At 43.4% G+C, this 19,570-nt stretch overlaps 1 protein-coding gene across 3 annotated transcripts in view; it reads right to left on the bottom strand.

The window, feature by feature from the left end:
- Positions 1 to 19,570, bottom strand: part of LOC310831881 (ceramide synthase 3-like) — an 80,141-nt gene that overhangs the window by 23,067 nt on the left and 37,504 nt on the right. For all 3 annotated transcript variants that reach the window (XM_083713127.1, XM_083713128.1, XM_083713131.1), the window contains 6 exons: positions 10,058 to 10,240; positions 7,982 to 8,099; positions 4,973 to 5,091; positions 2,035 to 2,092; positions 989 to 1,039; positions 429 to 521 (listed from right to left, as the gene is read on the bottom strand). In XM_083713127.1, the coding sequence (XP_083569253.1) occupies positions 429 to 521; positions 989 to 1,039; positions 2,035 to 2,092; positions 4,973 to 5,091; positions 7,982 to 8,099; positions 10,058 to 10,240 (622 nt within the window). The remainder of the gene's footprint in view (positions 1 to 428; positions 522 to 988; positions 1,040 to 2,034; positions 2,093 to 4,972; positions 5,092 to 7,981; positions 8,100 to 10,057; positions 10,241 to 19,570) is intronic.

The raw sequence follows: 19,570 nt of genomic DNA, 5'->3' as shown, positions 1-19,570 counted from the left end.
TCTCTGAGTTGCTATCATGAGCCCTCGCACTCTCAGCGTCCAGTTCTCTCCTGACACTAAACTAAGTACAGTCGTACCTTGGTTTTCGAACAGCTTAGTTCTCAAATGTTTTGCCTCCCGAACGCCACAAACCCGGAAGTGAGTGTACTGGTTTGCGAACTATTTTTGGAAGCTGAACACCCAGTGGGGCTTCCGTGGCTTCTGATTGGCTGCAGGAGCTTCCTGCAGCCAATCAGAAGCCGCGCTTTGGTTTCCGAACGTTCTGGTAGTCGAAAGGACTTCCATAACGGATTTTGTTCGACTTCCAAGGTACGGCTGTATAGCACTTATGGAACACCGCAGTGCAACGTTATTCTTCTCCAATAAAAAAGGCAGAAAATCATACAACATTTGTGGACAGTAAATTGTGAACCATTATCACGACTTGCCTTCCTTTTGGTGTCAAATCCAAGAGTAAGCAACAGCGAACTATAGAAACTCATCTGGAGGATGTAGTACCAATACTGGGACGCCAGCAAAGACTGGAAAGAGAAAGAATGCCTATTACCTCTTGAGTCAGACAGACTGGGGGAGGGAAGAAAACACTGGTATTGGTATTAACACTGTGGCCAAGGAATAACAGAAGGATGCCTAAAAGAAGGGGGGCAGTTATGACCCTGGGATAGATTTTCCCTTGTTTGGGGGATGAGGCCAAGGACTTTGCATGCAGTTCAATCCCCAGCACCTCCACATAGGGTTGAGAGAGACCACCATCTGAAATCCTAAAGAGCCAGTCAGTGTACTGAACTAGATCAACCAATAATCTGGCCTGGGGAAAGGCAGCTTCCTATGTTCTTATGCATTCTTCTCTTTTTGACTAGTGGGCATGCAAAACTCAACATGGGGTGGGCAAAACGGTTACTCCGACCCCATTAAAGTGTCGTGGGACAACTTTTCAGAAAGAGGAGACAATTAGAACTCTAAGAGAAGTAGCAGAAACAGCACTCACGTGGTATGGATAGTTGGCCCAAACCTGCCAAAGATCATAAAGCCAGGGTTTCTAGGGGAAAACAAAACAAAACAGAATCAGGTAGATAATTACCATTATTTTCCATGTTACAGAGTAAGCACAGCACACTCATAGAATCATAGAATCATAGAGTTGGAAGAGACCACAAGGGCCATCGAGTCCAACCCCCTGCCAAGCAGGAAACACCATCAGAGCACTCCTGACATATGGTTGTCAAGCCTCTGCTTAAAGACCTCCAAAGAAGGAGACTCCACCACACTCCTTGGCAGCAAATTTCACTGTTGAACAGCTCTTACTGTCAGGAAGTTCTTCCTAATGTTTAGGTGGAATCTTCTTTCTTGTAGTTTGGATCCATTGCTCCGTGTCCGCTTCTCTGGAGCAACAGAAAAAAACCTTTCTCCCTCCTCTATGTGACGTCCTTTTATATATTTGAACATGACTATCATATCACCCCTTAACCTCCTCTTCTCCAGGCTAAACATGCCCAGCTCCCTTAGCCGTTCCTCATAAGGCATCGTTTCCAAGCCTTTGACCATTTTGGTTGCACTGGCTGAGCAACTGAGCTGGTTCAAATCTTACCTCTGCCACAAACTCACTAGGTGGCCTGAGGCAAGTCACTCTCACTCACCTGCCACTCACCACCATTTGCAATATGAGGATGGTAGTTGCGGCCTACCTTACAGGGTTCTTTTTACTATTAGTGGGAGAACCTGCTTACAGATGTCCTGAAGAGTTCCAACGTCGGGGGGCTGGGGAGAAACCCCTATACCACAACATGCATTGGACTAAGAGGAGGGCAGGATAATTCCCCAGTCCTGGCTTCTTCGTAATCAAATAAAATTTCATAAATCCCCTGGGATTATAATGACAAGCAACTGCTGAGAAATTGGGCATCTAGCCCTTATTTTGCAACAAGGAAAAATTCTGGGCACATGGCAAATCTTGCTTTAGAGAAAGCAGGATCAGGCCTTAGTTTTGATGAAGATTTTATTAAAGGTTCACTTGTTATCTCCCATTTAACTTACATCATAGAGAAATACAATTCCAGCAATACATGATGTCAAGTAGAATATAAATCGCCAACTGCAAAAAAAGAAGGAAAAAAGGATTTAAGAACACAGAAGTCACACATCTGAAGTAGACATAATGCTGCTCAATTTTCTATACATATTTTGGAGATAAAAAATATCCCTTCTTTCCACCTCCCTCATTTCATCCTAACTCCTTCCTTTCATTTTCAAAGTTACCGTATTGTTCCGTGTATAAGACGCTCCCTACTTTGGGGGACTCCAAATTAAGAAAACACCCCTCAGCACTACCGGTGTATAAGACGAGCCCCAATTTTAAACCATTTTTTTGGGGGGGGGTTAAAAAAACCCCTAGTCTTACACATGGAAAAATACGGTAAATTGTGGTTAGCTTTAACATTGTTTCTGATTACGGCTAGTAGTTAGCTGAAACTGGTTCAAAAATCCTACTTCTAATTATGATTGCAAAGTGCAGTTTTGATGGGCATCGGGGTGGGTGAGATAACTGATTCAGTTCACATTTAAAGGCAAATCTAACAAACTTGTGCTTTCTGAAACAACACAAGAACCGAAACACAGACATGCTTGAGAATTTTACACTTATATTAGGGGGAAATGTGCATATATATGCATATAATTACGGAAAATAACATACAAAATGCATTGTGTTAGGTCAAGTGGCTTGCAAAAATGTGTACATTAGACAAAACTTCATACACGAATGTGTTGGGTGGGTGAAATGCACATTAAAATGCTGCTAAATTTATTGAGCTTTTTAAACAACCAAACAAACACAAATTGCTGTAGAAATGTGGAGAACTGAAATTAAGATTGGAAAAATGAGACGCTAAGACAACTTAAAATCGTCAAATATCATTCCTTAATGTTTGGTGAAAAATGCCAGTGCAGATATTTTTTGTGTTGGCACAAAGGAGTGTGCCTTTGGTGGTGCAGATATAACGCTAGCTAGAATCACACAGCCCAATGAAAGGAAGTGGAAGATTTGTAATGAAGCGGAAGAAGGAAGGAGTAGGTGAATATTGTTGGTAGACTGCAGATGTATGGCCACCTGCGAGACCACTGAGCCAACATCAAAGAAGGGAAAGCAATACCTACATGAAAAGACTGATTCTAGGCATTGTTGGCAAACTCATTTAAGGGAGAAAAAAGCCAACTCAAAAAGCAAACTCAGCTTTCTTAGTTCAGGCCTTGTACAAAGCAGGAAGACATTCAACCAAACATACTGCCCTGGGCTGGCCAAGTCAGGGCGATGCACATGGAGGGCTTGCTGAGGACCTGGGGGAAAGCTCCAGCATGATGTGGGTGTCTCTGCCAGGATTGGGGAAGCCTGGTGGTGAAGATCTGTGATGGGGTAGGGGTCCCTCAACCTGCTCTCTCATCTCATCCCTCTCCGCAATGAGAGTCTTGCCTGCTTCTTCACAGGTCAGAGTCTGTCTCTGACACTTCCACAGTGCCTGCCACGCCACCCACCCCAACACTGTCAGACACTGGGAGAAGCTCTGCCTTTGCTCCACGGGCCTGGCTGCCTCTCAGGAGGCAGAGACACCTCCCCAGGCATCTAGATCTAAGAGATACCAAAGGCGAAAGGGACAGAGGGCTCCACCAACTGGGCATAGTGAGATATTCCGGAAACACTTGCTACATTAAGTTGTGTTGGTTCCTTTCCTCTTTATAGGATTAGCAAGGGCGTGACAGCATCTTTTGACCTTAAGGTGTATTCAGGATTAATTGTGTGTATTGCCTGAAGTGCCTTAACCCAGCGATTTGCAATCTACACTTTAAAGTCTTTGGGAAGAATTCTCCTTTGAGTGTTTGTTCCTCAGGAACTGGAAGCCAGGACCATACAGATGAAAACTCCCTCCGAAGTAAACAGCCTATCAGAGATGCACTACCAGCGAAGATCATGCTGCTCGGCTTAGTTGCTAAGCAACACTTCTACCCACCCCCCTCTTGGCCAGTTGACATGAACAATAGCAGAATGAACCCTACATGGAATAACCTCTGCTGTTTACCTGGAAGTAAGCCTCGTGTTATTTAGTGAGACTTATTTCCAAAGGGTCTTTGGCAGCTAAGCTTTGGCTTTTGAAACCAAGAACTCAGTTTTGCTTAGCTATTCTGAGCTGAGAAAAAAACTAAACAGGCAAAGTTAAAAACAAAATGGTACCAGGATCATCTGCAAGTTTGAACCTGCTGAGATTCCGTGAAAGGCAAACAAGGTGAGGTTTAAATTGCCATTACTCCTGCACTGTGGAAATACAGTGATGTAATACAGGAAAGCTTTGGGTGTGGGAATGGGAGGAACAGAGAACCGGATAATTTTTATTCCTAATATTCAGAATGATGAAATATTAGCTCTCCCACACTGAGTGATTTAGTCATATGTAGGGATGGAGAAGAAATCCAATTCAGTTCAATTCAAATTCAAAACACTCATCCATCACACTTCTCTGAATTTTGTAATGCCGTTCTCCAGACAAAAAATGTGTACCAAAAGGGTACATTCACATATTTGTATATGTATATCATACATTCAAGGGCAAATTCATATATCTGTGAAAATAATGCAAAGGGCTGCTTTTTGGTTCTCAGATTCTTTTGGAAAGCGTGAATTAGTTATGTTTGCCTTTAAATGTGAACTGAATTGAATTTCCACCCACCCACCCCCATCCCCTAACTGGTACAGCCCCTACTGAAGAGTCAGGGATCTAATGTTTTGTCCTTACAGAGCTAACAAATCTGTGATTGGGCGTTCTCCCTTCAGTTTGCAGGAGCGGACTCCCTTGGTGGAATACTCTTCCATGCAACTATAATAGGGGTGGGGAGAGAGACAGAGAATGGTCCTCCTAGCCTCATCTTCTTCTCCCTGGCATCCTCATTTTCTACACACACAGATGGCCATGCTGCCTGTTCTTACCAAGCTTCCTGGAATTTCTTGTGCAGAGTTGGGATTTCTAGATTTCGCCGCCGCCGGAACCATTTCTCCACCAGGTGCACCGTCCAGTTACACTTTTTGGCTAATCCACGTATCTCCAACTGTAGGGAAAGTCAGTGGCACACACGTGCCACAGGTTAGAGGCAAAGGAAGGACAAAAAGAAAGGGCCTTCTCATTTCTAAGGCTGTAGTTTTCACCACTAGGAAGTAGGGGCTTCTTTCTGACATTGACTTTCCACGTTTTCTGGAGGGCAGGCGCTGACTCAAGTTTGTTGCAGTGAAAACAACACCTTAAGGACTCATGCATTTATTGTGGCATAAGATTTCAAGGCCATTCAAGCACTGGATAGAGTGGGCTAAAGAGCACAAAAGCTCATGGCATATAATGTGTTAAGTCTTTCAAGGTGTCACAAGACTCTTCGTTTATGCTTTGTTTTTTTACTACCCACCTTATGATTTTAGGATCCTGAGAGTTCTTCCTTATTCAGAGCTTGGTTTCAACTACTAATGTGGGAAAGGCTCAGTTCTTTCATTGGTAGATTGTATTGGTAGATTTGTATTCTCATTGTGTATTTTTCTGTTGTGAGCTGCCCTGGGATCTTTGAATGAGGGGTGGTCAGTGATTTTTTTCTTTAAAATTTTTTTTAGGGGTATTCTTATTTTCCTACTCATATTGAAATACTGCCCCTCAATGAGGCCAAACTTAGATTCACAAAATGTTTAGGGGTATGATCACCCCTGCGTCCCCCCAGAAAAAAAGCACTGGGGACAGTATACAAATTTAATTAACAACAATAATAGATTAACCAGCAGCATGGCTAATCTGAAACTAACCTCAGCAGGACTTCCATATAACTGTGTACAGGATGTCAGCCTAAATTGATCCATTCTGAGATATACCACACTTGTTTATAGGACCTGTTCAGAAGCTGCTTTGGGTAAATGGGCACCCCCCTCTTACCTGTCTATTTACTATCCTGACAGCCAACTTTTTGCCTCCACTTTCTTACTCCAACACATGTGCTGCTGCTATCTTATGGTGCTTGCTCATAACCATTTCTAAAACCATCGTCTTCTCTATTTCTGATTAAAGTCTTCCCATGCTTGTGGGGAAAATGTGTTTGGCATTTGAGAGAAAGAGCCTTTTCAGTAGTGGCCCCCTAGGGATGTAGGAAGGCACCCTTTTCTGTTCTGCCCTCTGTTCACTGCATGCAGCACTGCTTCCCTTCTGCTGCAGTTCGTCTTTTGACAGAAGCTACGCTAATGGTCTCATGGCCTGCTGTAGTGAAATTACATGATCTATGTAAATCACACTGTTTTCCCAGAAAGGTCCTCCTGGGTGCTATCTTAACATCTCTTTATCATCAGGCAGAGACCTTTCTACTTCCTCAGTCTTTTAAAGATCTTTTTTAAAAATGAAATTGGAGTATACTTTGAGGACATCGTGTTGGCCACCCCTGATTTACTGTGATGTGTGAATGCGGCAAGAAAGGGACAGAAAAAGCAGGGTACAAATGGGTGGAACTCAGGGTTTCCAGATCAAGGAATGGTTGAAGAAGCTGGGTATGTTTGCCTGGAAAAGAGGAGACTGAGAGAAAATATGATAGCCGTCTTCAAATATATTAAGGTCTATCATATGGTCTAGCATACTTGTTTTCTCCTGCTCTGGAAGGTAGGACGTGAACCAATGGCTTCAAATTACAAGAAAGGAGATTATGACTAAACATTCGAAAAAACTTTCTGACAGTAAGAGCTGTTCGGTAGTGGAAGAGACTCCTACAGAGGTGGGGGACTCTCCTTCCTTGGAAGTTTTTAAACAGAGGTTGGGTGGCCATCTGTCATGGATGCTTTAGCTGATATTCCTGCATTGCAGGGGGTTGGACTAGATGACCCTTGGCGTCTCTTCCAACTCTTTAATTCTTTGATTCAGTCCTGCCTCACATGTGTCTTAACTTCCTGAATGCTGCTGCTGTTTTTCTCCCTGAATTGTGAGAAACAGTCCCTTGAAGGATCAGAGCATGGGGAGAGTGTGGGAGTCAGTTCCACTCACCCACACTACTTTTGATGTACAGTTTTTACATTTTTTGGTTTCTAATTTGTTAAGAGTTGAAAAACCAGCCCTTGCCGAAGGACTCAGGCTGGGCGGCAGCAGCAGTAAGAGAGGAGTGGGGGGAAGTGGTGAAGATCAAATCTGGCTGCAACTCCTCCAAAGTCTACAGGGCAAATCAGGAGTGCCTCAGAGTCCACTTGCCTCAAGCATTTTGAAGTCTTCCTTTCCAGAAAGGCTTTGATTAGTTAAACCGGCACCAGCGGGAATGTGTGTTACATGAACTGACTGCATGGATGTATAGCATTTTCAATTTTTTGGTGTTGTTATGCTAGATTTTACTGCATTTTGTACTGTCCTGGGAATTGTAAACTGAATAGGATTTTCATTATTAAGTTAATGATTTGGGGCTTAAAACGCAGGATAAAAACATAACATAAATGTACACAAAAATGTATTTATGAGAGCCACTTGGAATTTCCAGCACTGGTCTAGCGAGTGGGATATATAAGTTTTAGAAAGCCATATGCATTCAGAACTAGGGATGTTGGAGAATTTCAACAGAAATGGGGGTGGAAATTGCTGGTGTCTGCATATTTGTCCCTTGTCCAGAACAGAAATCAATCTGTGTTGTTGCTTCCAGTCCACAAATTATACATGATTATGCCCCCCCCCCGCCCAAAATACATGGGATTGAATAACGTAATGACCGTGTAACTTGCATGATTTCTGTAACTAACTGCTAAGTCAAAAAGACAGCAAGATGAAGAATGCAGTTTTTGGTGGAAGAGGAACTGCAGAAGAATGGAAGCAGTGCTGCATGCGACAGATGAAGGGTGGAATGGAAAACGGTGCCTTCTTATACCTCCAATGCAGACAGGCACAGACAATGGTTTTGAGAACAGGCATCTACTAAAGATAAAGCCTTTTAAAGAAGCCTTCACCTGTGATGGGTTTTTTGTGCACTTCCTGAAAAATGTTTCCAAGGTGGGATTCTTCTGGGGCCGGACACGCTTCACACTCTTTATGCCCATGAGATTTGCTAGAGGAGCAGCAATGCACCTGGAAAGATGCAAAAGAGGAGCCTTTTTTAAAAGAGAAAGAAATGGCAATGATTCTAATAGATTTCAGTGGAAACTGTGCTATCTGCTGATGAGTTTGCTTTTCCTACTGTTACTGCAACACCGAGAAATGATACCTGTGACTATGGAAAGGGTTTCACATGGAAAATCAGCCACTCTTTTAGCTAGACTGTGCTGCACTTAGGAATAAAGTGATACCTTGGTTCTCAAATGCCTTGGCACTCAAACGCCTTGGTTCCCAAATGCCAAAAACCCGGAAGTAAGTGTTCCAGTTTTCGAACGTTTTTTGGAAGCCGAGCGTCCGATACGGCTGTCAGCTATTGTTTCCGGGGGACCTGCACCACTCAGAAGCTGCGCCTTGGTTTTTGAACATTTCGGAGGTCAAACGGATTAAGTTTGGCACTTTTGTTTTTGCTATTTATTATGCGTTTTTGAGGCTTTTTCGGTTCATTTGTTTTTGTGACTGTGTGGAACCCAGTTCAGCTCCTGACTGGTTGATTGTGTGACTGCGGAAATGGATAAAAGCCCCCCATCCAAACAAGGACTATCATCAGTAAAGGTAAGAAAAATATTTAATTTCAATTTTTACCATCTACAATACTGTCCTATTTATTTTATAGTACAGTACATTGATTATAACTTTCATTTTAGGGATCAATGGTCTCGTTAGATAGTAAAATTCATGTTAAATTGCTGTTTAGGAGTTGTTTTTAAAAGTCTGGAACAGATTAATCCGTTTTGCATTACTTTCTATGAGAAAGCGAACCTTGGTTTTGGAACGGGCTTCCACAACGAATTAAGTTTGAGAACCAAGGTACCACTGTACTGCTGGATAAGAAGAGAGACAACATGACAGGTGGAGCCACAGTGCTGGCTTCGCAGAAAGAGGATTGCTATTGCTTACCAGGAGGGAAATAGGTGAGGCGGTGCAGAGGTCAGAACGGTGCAAAGTTTAAGGACCACCCAGATTGGCTCTGCTGGTGCATTTGCCTCTCTGCCACCTCAACCCTCCCTGCTCATAAGTAGCAGCACGCACCTGCCAAGAAGTTAGCATAGCAGTTCCACACCTGCCAAACAAACTGCTTCTGATATATCCGTATATATAATTGCTCCCATCTCTTTCCAGCTAATATCTCCAGAGAAGGATGCCTGGAGTGTGGCCAAGAGATGTTGCTTCAGCAATGCAGCAGATCAGACTGATGGCCTGGGTAGGAGAACTGGAGGCTTCACCCCTTCCTGGCTTTCAGCCAAGCCCTGATCTGGGCAGGTGCTTCCATGTACCTTCCCCCTCCTCCCAAGAAGTCAAAGTTGAAATATTATATTTTTCATTCATTTTTCTGTAAATATTTTAAGACATGACAGTGCAATAGCAAAAGACTTCATTTCCATTGCTGAAACTTAAATAAAATGAATAAATAAAGTAGTGAGGTCAGCCTTAGCTGGGGTAACCCAGAAGGATGGGTGAGGTATTATTATTATTAATAATATTAATAATGCATGCAACTTTTGTTTTATGGTATTTTATCCCTCAATTTCTTTCTTTACATATGCCTTCATCTTTGTCTTTCAACACCACCTTATCTTTAATAATAATAATAATAATAATAATAATAATAATATATGCGGTAACCTGCTCTAGGTTGGGCCACAGCTCAGTTTTAGATGCTGAGCCGCTCCTTGAGAGGCATGTGGTCTAAGGTATAAGCTCCTCACCTCAATGCTACAAAAATCTATTCAGCTAGAAACAGAATGGGGAAAAGGAGCAAGGCACTTACTTCAAGAGGCTTCAGAGCCAAACAAGAAATAATTCTAATGAAGCTACACACAGCTTCGTAACATTACAGCTACATGCAGGCAATTTGAAGCAATCTTCCCATTGCCCTCGCATTCTTGGAGCTTTGGAAAAGCAATAGATAAAAGTAAAAGAGAAATAGATACCTTTCAACAAAGAACCTAATAACCAACATCCCAAAAGCATATGGAATTGTGACCAATAACTGGTGTGGTTTCGGAAAGATGTATCCATTGCGATCTTCATAGTCCGACCAGCTACAGTTGGCAGGCATCCAGATGTTCTCCCACCAAAACCAGCTATTCACGAATTTTATTATGTGTGCCATTCTGAGTGGAAGGAAAAGAGGGCAAATTAGTCCGTGCTAGTCTATTAACAAACACACACACTGAGACTGCAACTGCTTTGTAACATTTAGACATGAACACGACAAGATCTTCTGCAACTGCATGCCAACTAAACAATGCAAATCAATTTACAAGTATATACACATCTAAGTATCAGTAGTGGAAGTTGTGGTGGGGCGACAACGTTCACCTGGGAGGAGGAAATGGGTGAGGCAGTGAGAAGCAGGAGAGATGCAAATGCACTGGTAGAAACACCAGGCTGCGTCTGCCGGTGTGATTTGCCCCTCCTTGCTAAATAGCAGTGACTCACCTGCCGGGAGATCAGATGAGCACCTCTGTCCCGTCATGTTGTCCTCTCCTGCTAAGGGCATTTCTCTACATCAGTTACAAGGATAATTTTTCTTGGTACAAGTCAGACCCTGACTCTTGAGCCTGTGCCCCATAATGGGTGCATGGAGGTTCTCCATATGAGTTCTCAATATTTCCTTGTTGGTGATTTATTTTATTGATTGATTGATTGTTATCTCAATACATATACAAAATGTCTACATAATATTACATATACATTATACTTGTAAATTCACATTTTTCATTTCATTATGTACCAACATCTAGTCATTTCTTACTTGCTTCTTATTTTACCCTATGTCTTCCCTTCACCCGTGTGTGACTTCCTAATTTTTATTTTATAACTTTATTATTTGTGATTTATTTTTTAAGGTCAGTATTTTAATACGAATTTCTCCTAATATATGTGTCTTCATGCAATTTTGCCCAGTATATGCATTTTTGCAAAGCAATTTCCCCTAATGTGGTGCATTCTTGGGTATTATTTTCACTAATATATACGTTTTTATGCACACTTTACGCAAATACGTGCATTTTTATTATTATTTTGGTATTTGCTGCTTGCATTGCACAATTTGGAGACAGGCCCATTTCAAAGATGGCTATGTTTCAGTTCATATACTGTTTCAGAATGTACAAATTAGGTAGGTTCACCTTTAAATGCAAACTGAATCAAATTTCTCTCCCATTCCTGTGCACGTCCTCAACTGCAGACATATGTGTGACTCCAGCATTAGCACTAATGCACACACAACAAAGAGGACTTCTAATGTACCACTTGAAGTGATACTTGCTTATCTGAATTCCATCCATACACATGCTTGAATACCTCTTGCCAAAATGTGGGAAAGCACCTGATAGAAATGACTTTTTTGCATAAGCTATGGCAAGAAATTATTCTGCTAGTAAAATTAACTGCATTGTTAAGATGGGTTTGCGCAATACTAAGGTGCAACAGGATGGATGCTGGAATTGATGTGCCATTGGCCTGGTCGAGCAGGCTCATCTGGTGTTCTTACAGGGGCTGAATGCGGCCCTTGAGCCCTCTCTGTCTGGCCCTGGGTCTCTCCCTGGACCATGATCCCTGCCACTAGGCCCCATGTTTCACTGCCTCTACTGTGCAGCCTCAAGTGCTTTTGCCTGGCTGGAATGTGTCACTGGACTGTGATAATGCTTCATGCTTGTGTCTCAGGGGCAGGTTTGGGATGGGAGTTCCTGTCTGGTGAAGAGGAAGAAGAGGAGGACGGGGTGGAGGATTCTGTAGGTAGGGAGAAGCCTGAGAGAGAGAGGATGGGACCCTCACCCTTTGCCTTTAGGGATTTTTGTGTGTGTTTTCGTGTGTATACAGATAGATTCCTATGCAAAGCAGCCAGCATGTCAAACATTTGAAACATATTTTTTTAAAAAAATACATCTATGAGGTAAAGCTCAAGTCATACTGAACAACTTTTGTAAGAGTGCCATGCATCAATACCTTATGAAAAACAACCGCAATTGTTGTATGAAGAAATGCTTTGTATCCCCAACTTACAGCCTTGAGCAAATTTTTATTACTGAACTATAAACCAGAGCAGGCTGAACTTTATAATGGGGACTTCTGAAAGGCACTCATTCACGGTGAGCAGATGCCACGATAATGAAGCCAGCCTTTTAAAGAGGCTGTTTAGACACAGGCTTTAAGATAAAGGGTCTTTAAGCATGCCAGTCACAACCGATGGTGTGCTTGTGTGTGAGAGAAAATGACTTAACAAAAAATTTATATCAGTAATGGTAAACTCCCACAGAAAACAAAGGCAGGTCTGACAGAAGTCAGAACACAATATGAAAAGGAGGCCTTTGGGGCGTAATTCTGTTACATTTGAAAGTACCCTGAAATATCTGAAAACTGACACAATGCCAGTCATTGTGGCAGGCGAAAAGCTAGGCCACCCACTGCCTAGGGGCAGAAGACAGATTTTACCCCTCCCCCCAGCTTCCCCATCCCATTCTTCGACAGCACCCCCAAATTTACTTGACCCCACAGATCTTGATAGGAACCAAGGAGAATGGAGTCAGTCCCGTTTTGCATAGCCCCTTCCCATTTAATCTGCATATCACTATCTAGGTTCTGATAGTGGAGGTAACCGTCATGACTCATAGCCAATGACAGCTTTACCCTCCATGAATTCATCAAGAGCCATAGCAGCTGGTGTTCTTTGTGCCTGGCAGGGCAAAAAGCAGGGAGCCCAACAGTAGGGGGCGCCAGAGCCAATGACAGGCAGAGGCAACATTTTTTTCTTTTTGCCCCCATCTGGTTGTAAGTAACAAGGCAAGTAGGGGGCTGCCGGGCAGCTAACAGAGGTTGGTGGAGCAGAGCTTCATTCGCCCACATAAATTGTTTCTCCACTGGCCAAGTGCTGAATGAACACAGTGAAATGTTGCATATATAAAAAGCTCTACACTCTCCAAAGTGTGGGGAAACAATTGAAATTTTACTTCATAAAATTTACACGCCATTTGATTGTAAAAATAAACTTCGAAGTGGTTTACAAAAACAACAATAAGATCATCACTAAGAAAAATTAACAACAATTATTTAGGACATTAAAAAAAGTTTAAGATAAAAAACAGATTAAAGATTTAAAAAACAGATTAAGACTCACATCAACTTTCTAAACATCTGTACAGGCTTGTCTAAACAAAGATGTTTTTAGCAGATATCATTAAGAGTACAGTGAAAGCACCTGCCTGATATCAATAGTCAGGGAGTTACAAAGGGTAGGCGCTGCCACACTAAAATATCAGGTACAAAGGGTAGGTGCTGCCACACTAAAATATCAGGTACAAAGGGTAGGTGCTGCCACACTAAAATATCAGGTTCTTACAAAGGTGGAATGGGTCTAATGTGGCTTCTGTAATAGTGTCAGTTCTGCCGACTGAAGCTGATGAGTGGACACATTTGGGGTAAGGTGATCATGATAGGATTCTCTTTTCTGGAGGCGCGCGCACACACACACACACACACACACACACAATGTCACATGGAAGATGGCGCAAGCTTGTTTTCTCCAGCTCTGGAGGGTACATCTCAAACCAATGGATTCAAGCAACAAGAAAGGAGATTCCAACTAAACATCAGTAAGAGCTGTTTGACAGTGGAACAGACTCCCCTGGGAGGTTGTGTACTCTCCTTCCTTGGAGGTTTTTAAGCAGAGGTTGGATGGCCATCTGTAACGGATACTTTAGTTGAGATTCCTGCATTGCAGGGGGTTGGACTAGTCACTAGATGACCCTCGGTATCCCTTCCAAGTCTACAATTCTTTGATTCTATTGCAAGGAATGTAGAAGGATCACGCTTACTATATTGACCCTGCCAGCATTCAAACATCACAGAGCTTTGCGGTTTTCAGAAGGGCAAACTGGCAAGAAACCATTGCAGGCTAAATGATGCAAAAAGAGAGCATCTGCACAATTGAAGTCACAGAAACCAGCTTTTCTGGCTGCCAAAGTACTGCAGAGCCCTGGCTACAGGCAGAGAACCAGGTGGCTCTGCAACTTGTTCTCCAATAACCCAGAAATGAAAGGAGTACAGCAGGCTAGACTCGTCCTTCTGGCTAGGCAAAAAGGATGCTGAGGCAATTATATTTCATCAAGTCACGCTGTGCACCAGTGTATTGCCACACTTCTCAGCGGGACTTCAGAGGTTTAACAGGACTTTGGGCACTTTTAACAAACTAGCAGCTGAACCATAAGGCAGCCTTATCACAAAACAAAAGGGGAGCATACTCAGTTGTGTAGGAAGGGGGATTGGAGGGGTCGGGCTGCCCCGGGTGCCACTCTGGGAGGGGTGACAAAATGGCCCCTGCCTCCTCCCAGCTGTAGAGCAGCCGAGGGCGCCCGCAGTCCGTATGGGGGCTGCCGCTCTGGTGCGCTGTCCTTACAGGCTGTGCATTCTGTACGGAGTGCGCATGCATGGGATGCTGCACATGCGCAGTCTGTATGGGCTGCGCCGCCCCAGGTGCTGGAGAAGATTCCTCCACCACTGAGCATACTATCAGGGGCTGGAAACCTCAGCCTTGTAAATGGCTGCCCCGAGTGGTGAGTGATCAGAACTGCAGTTTGGAAGAATACCCATGCTGTGGGCTCTAGCTAGGGTTGCCATACATTCATACCTCGGGTTAAATGTGCTTCGAGTTGAGCACGTTCGGCAACCCAGAAGTAACAGAGTGCGTTACTTCCGGGTTTCGCCGTTTGCACATGCGCAAACGCTCAAAATGTTGTCACGTGCATGCGCAGAAGCTGCGAAAAGCGACGCGTGTGTGCGCAGACGTGCCATCACTAGTTATGTTTACCTCTAGATGCGAACGGGGCTCCGGAACGGATCCCGTTCGTATCTAGAGGTACCACTGTATTTCAAACAGTGAAAATCCGGACAGAAAAGTTGTTGAGCTTTTTTTTTTTTTCCGGCCAAAGTTGTCAAATTCGCAAAAGCAAAACAAAAAAATTCCCCCCTCCCGGACATTTTTAGCAATTTCCACCCATCTGGCAGTGATGGCCACCGACTTGGGTGTCTTTAAAAGAGGAATGGTGCAGCAATAAGACTGCTAGCACATTGGCAAAGCTAAGCACGTTCCAGCATGTTTTCAAACTGGATGGGGGAACCGCATGTTGAAATTCCTACACTGCAGGGGGTTAGACTAGATGACCCACGGTACCCCTTACAACTTCATAATTCTATGATTCTACCTCTAGAGTTGGGAGCATTATGTCTCTGAATACCAATTCAGAGACATAATGCCCCCAAACTGCAGGAGAGGAGGATGCACAAGTGCTCAGGTCTTGCTTGCAGCCTTCTCACAAGAATCTGGTTGGCAACTGTGAGAGCTAAAAAGTAAAGGTAAAGGACTCCTGGATGGTTAAGTCCAGTCAAAAGCAACTCCTGGGTTGCGGCGCTCATCTTGCTTTCAGGCTAAGGGAGCCGGCGTTTGTCCACAGAAAGCTTTCCGGATCATGTGGCCAGCATGACTAAACCGCTTCTCGCGCACCAGGACACTGTGATGGAAACCAGAGTGCATGGAAATGCCATTTACCTTCCCGCCATAGCGGTACCTCTTTATCTACTTGCCCTGGCATGCTTTACTACTGCCAATACTGAGGAGTATATTACAACTTTTTGAAAAGATAGGCATCAGCAAACGCCCAAAATGAAGTCATGTTGATTATGCAACCTCAGCATTACATTCAAGATGAGCTTTCACAACTTGAAACCACACAACTCTGAAAAATAATAAGAGATGTATGGTCGGTATTCCGCTATGCTTCACTCAGAGTAGACCCACTGAAATTAATGGACCAAGCTTAGTCATGCCTGTTATCCTCAGTGAGTGTACTCTGAGTAAAGCTTAGCTGAATGCCGCCAGGCTTACCTGCAATCAGAATAAACAGATATGCAATTCAGCTTGCATGCACAAGCAGCTTATGCTAAAACAGATGGATTAAACATCTGGAGATGAAACTGGCCCAGAGGCTATGACACACTCAGCACATAACTAAATGACCCAACCTTGTTTACCCCACGCAGGTCCATTCTAACAATATAAGGATACCCATGTTTGTTTGTTTATATTTATTTCACAAAATTTAAAAACCACTTGATTGCAAATAAATATCCTTGAAACTGTCTACAACGCCAGTATGTAAGGCACAAGACACCAGAAGACTGGGGTGGGGTGGGGGGAGGGATCTGAGAATTTCCTTATTTTTTTACAAGGAAATTCATGAAATGGTACACTGTTTTTAATCACAAACTGCAAATCAAATGAATATAGCAGAGGTCTCTAAAGAGAAGCAGAAAGGTGAAACTTGATGTTTTAATGGCCTGCATGTTGTACCATCATGTCCCAGACTGGTTGGACGCAGAGGAAATGTGGGAGGAGCCAGCTGGGGACCCCCCCCCCCAGGGAAGAAGGCTCAGAGCCAGGGGAAAGTCCTCAGATTGCCACATCCTTAACATTAAGAGAGTGTCAACAAGTTATCAAGCTCTATCATTACACCTCCCCCTTTTAACAAGTTATAAAACGTGAACAAATATGGGGAAAACCTTAATATTATTATTAGATGCCTTGGACTGCTGTGGTGCTGCACTGCTGTGGGTAACAAGCCCCTCTTGATATGACTATGCTGCAAGTTCTGTACTCGCTCCATGCAAACTAAAGGTTTGTGAATAAACCATGTTTCTTAAAGCTACAACAGCCTTTGCTTCTCAAAGGAACACAGACACCAGGTGACCACCTAGGAAATACTGCATTGGACTACTGCAACGTGCTCTACATGGGGCTACCTCTGAAGGTGACCTGGAAACTATAAGGCTACATTTTAATATTTTAATGTTCCATTATTTTAATGTTGTATTTTATTTTTGTTTTTAAGTTGTAATCATTCATCTTGTTTTTATTATTGCTTGAAAGCTGCTCTGAGCCCGGCCTTGGCTGGGGAGGGCGGGGTATAAATAAAATTATTATTATTATTATTATTATTATTATTATTATTATTATTATTATTACTACTATTCCAGAATGCAGCAGCTAGACAGCAGACTAAAAACGGCCGCGGAGACCACATAACACCTGTCCTGAAACACCTACATTGGCTCCCAGTATGTTTCTGGGCGCAATTCAAAGTGTTGGTGCTGACCTTTAAAACCCTAAATGGCCTGGCCTTGTATACCTGAAGGAGCATCTCCAGCCCTATCGTTCAGCCTGGACACTGAGGTCCAGCTCCGAGGGCCTTCTGGCGGATCCCTCACGGCGAGAAGGGAGGTTACAGGGAACCAGGCAGAGGGCCTTCTCGGTAGTGGCGCTTGCCCTGTGGAACGCTCTCCCACCAGATGTTAATGAAATAAATAACTTTCTGACTTTTAGAAGACATCTGAAAGCAGCCCCGTTTAGGAAAGTTTTTAATGTTTGATCATTTATCGTGTTTTTAGTGTTCTGTTGGGAGCCGCCCAGAGTAGCTGGGGAAAGCCAGCCAGATGGGCAGGGTATTAATAATACAGTGGTACCTCAGGTTAAGAAATTAATTCATTCTGGAGGTCTGTTGTTAACCTGAAACTGTTCTTAACCTGAAGCACCACTTTAGCTAATGGGGCCTCCTGCTGCCGCCACGCCGCCAGAGCATGATTTCTGTACTCATCCTGAAGCAAAGTTCTTAACCCGAGGTACTATTTCTGGGTTTGTGGAGTCTGTAACCTGAAATGTATGTAACCTGCAGCGTCTGTAACCCGAGGTACCACTGTAGTAGTAGTAGTAGTATGCAACCCCCGGGAATCTTGCCCCAGCTTGGCAGAGATTAGGGGTGGCGTCCCACTTTTGTAACCCCATACATATATTGAGTAAATATTTTATAAGCAAATAGTATACCAAGTAGCTCTTTTTCCATCTGTGTATATCTAATTTCAGTGCCAGTGGGGGACTGAGATGCATATGCCACTGGCACCCATCTTTTGTAATAATATGCAGAGTATAGACAACATCTTTCCCTGAGTCCAGATCTTTAGCCTGTGCTTCACAGTTTATGAGCCCCTGCAAATCTGAATAGTCTTGTCCAGGAGCAGATTCCCCTTTTGCAACAGCCGCTCTCCAGTGCCATTATCTTTGATACCACAAATAATTCTGTCCCTTATCAAACTCTTTCCCAGGTCCACAAAAGTACAATTCTTACTCACAGCTTTCTTAATTTTGTTATGTATTGACCCATTGTTTGCTCCGCTTTCCGTATATACCTGAATAACTTATTCCACCCCCTCCCCAAAGTCTCATACTTTTAGGCATGCAGCACCCTTCATACTTATCAATAATTACATTCAAATTCATGTTCTCTCCTTGAGTGAGCCCAGTTATTATAAATGTCTAGGGCCTCCTCTCCTACCACAGCAACTGATCGTATCAGTTTTTCCTTCAGTCCCTATTGCTGCCAGGTACGTACAGTGCAAATCTTTGTCTAAACTTTCTCCAGTTTTCTGCAATATCTGTTGACAATGGCAGGCTTGATGGGGGCTGCAGCATTTTCATTTTTGCAAAGGTTTAACAACAGTTATGTAGATCTTACTGCCTCTGGGTGCGGCTGGGTGAGAGCCAGTGTGGTGTAGTGGTTAAGAGCGGTAGACTCGTAATCTGGTGAACCGGGTTCGCGTCTCCGCTCCTCCACATGCAGCTGCTGGGTGACCTTGGGCTAGTCACACTTCTCTGAAGTCTCTCAGCCTCACTCACCTCACAGAGTGTTTGTTGTGGGGGAGGAAGGGAAAGGAGAATGTTAGCCGCTTTGAGACTCCTTCGGGTAGTGATAAAGCGGGATATTTGAGGGGGCCAGGGCCCCCAATATTTTATTCAAGTTGGCACCCCTGTTTCTGCCAGTTAATGCAACATGTTTATCAACTTTCTGATACCATACAGTGTTTCTGGGTCCAACAATAGGCACCAAGAGTGAGGAACACTTTTATAAAAGAAGCTTTATTCAGAGGAGCCTCTAAGACTCTCTGCTAGAAAGGAGAAAAAATACGGGCCTAAGGAACTGCCTAGGTCATGTGACTCCAGGGCAAATCCCCAAATTGCCAAGCCCTTAACATTCAGGGTGTATCAACAAATTGCTAGCTCTATCACACACCCTCCAACATTTCTCTGATGAAAATATGGATGTCCCATTCCATACTGATAATTTTACTAATTACCATATTTTTCGCTCTATAAGACGCACCAGACCACAAGACGCACCTAGTTTTTGGAGGAGGAAAACAAGAAAAAAAATATTCTGAATCTCAGAAGCCAGAACAGCAAGAGGGATCGCTGCGCAGTAAAAGCAGCAATCCCTCTTGCTGTTCTGGCTTCTGTGATAGCTGTGCAGTATGCATTCGCTCCATAAGATGCATACACATTTCCCCTTACCTGTTAGGAGGAAAAAAGTGACTCTTATAGAGCAAGACATCTTATT

The sequence above is a fragment of the Podarcis gaigeae genome (genome assembly GCF_964106915.1).
Source record: "Podarcis gaigeae genome assembly, chromosome: 14".
In the NCBI taxonomy this organism is placed as follows: Eukaryota; Metazoa; Chordata; class Lepidosauria; order Squamata; family Lacertidae; genus Podarcis; species Podarcis gaigeae.
This window is presented reverse-complemented; position numbering and strand designations above follow the sequence as displayed.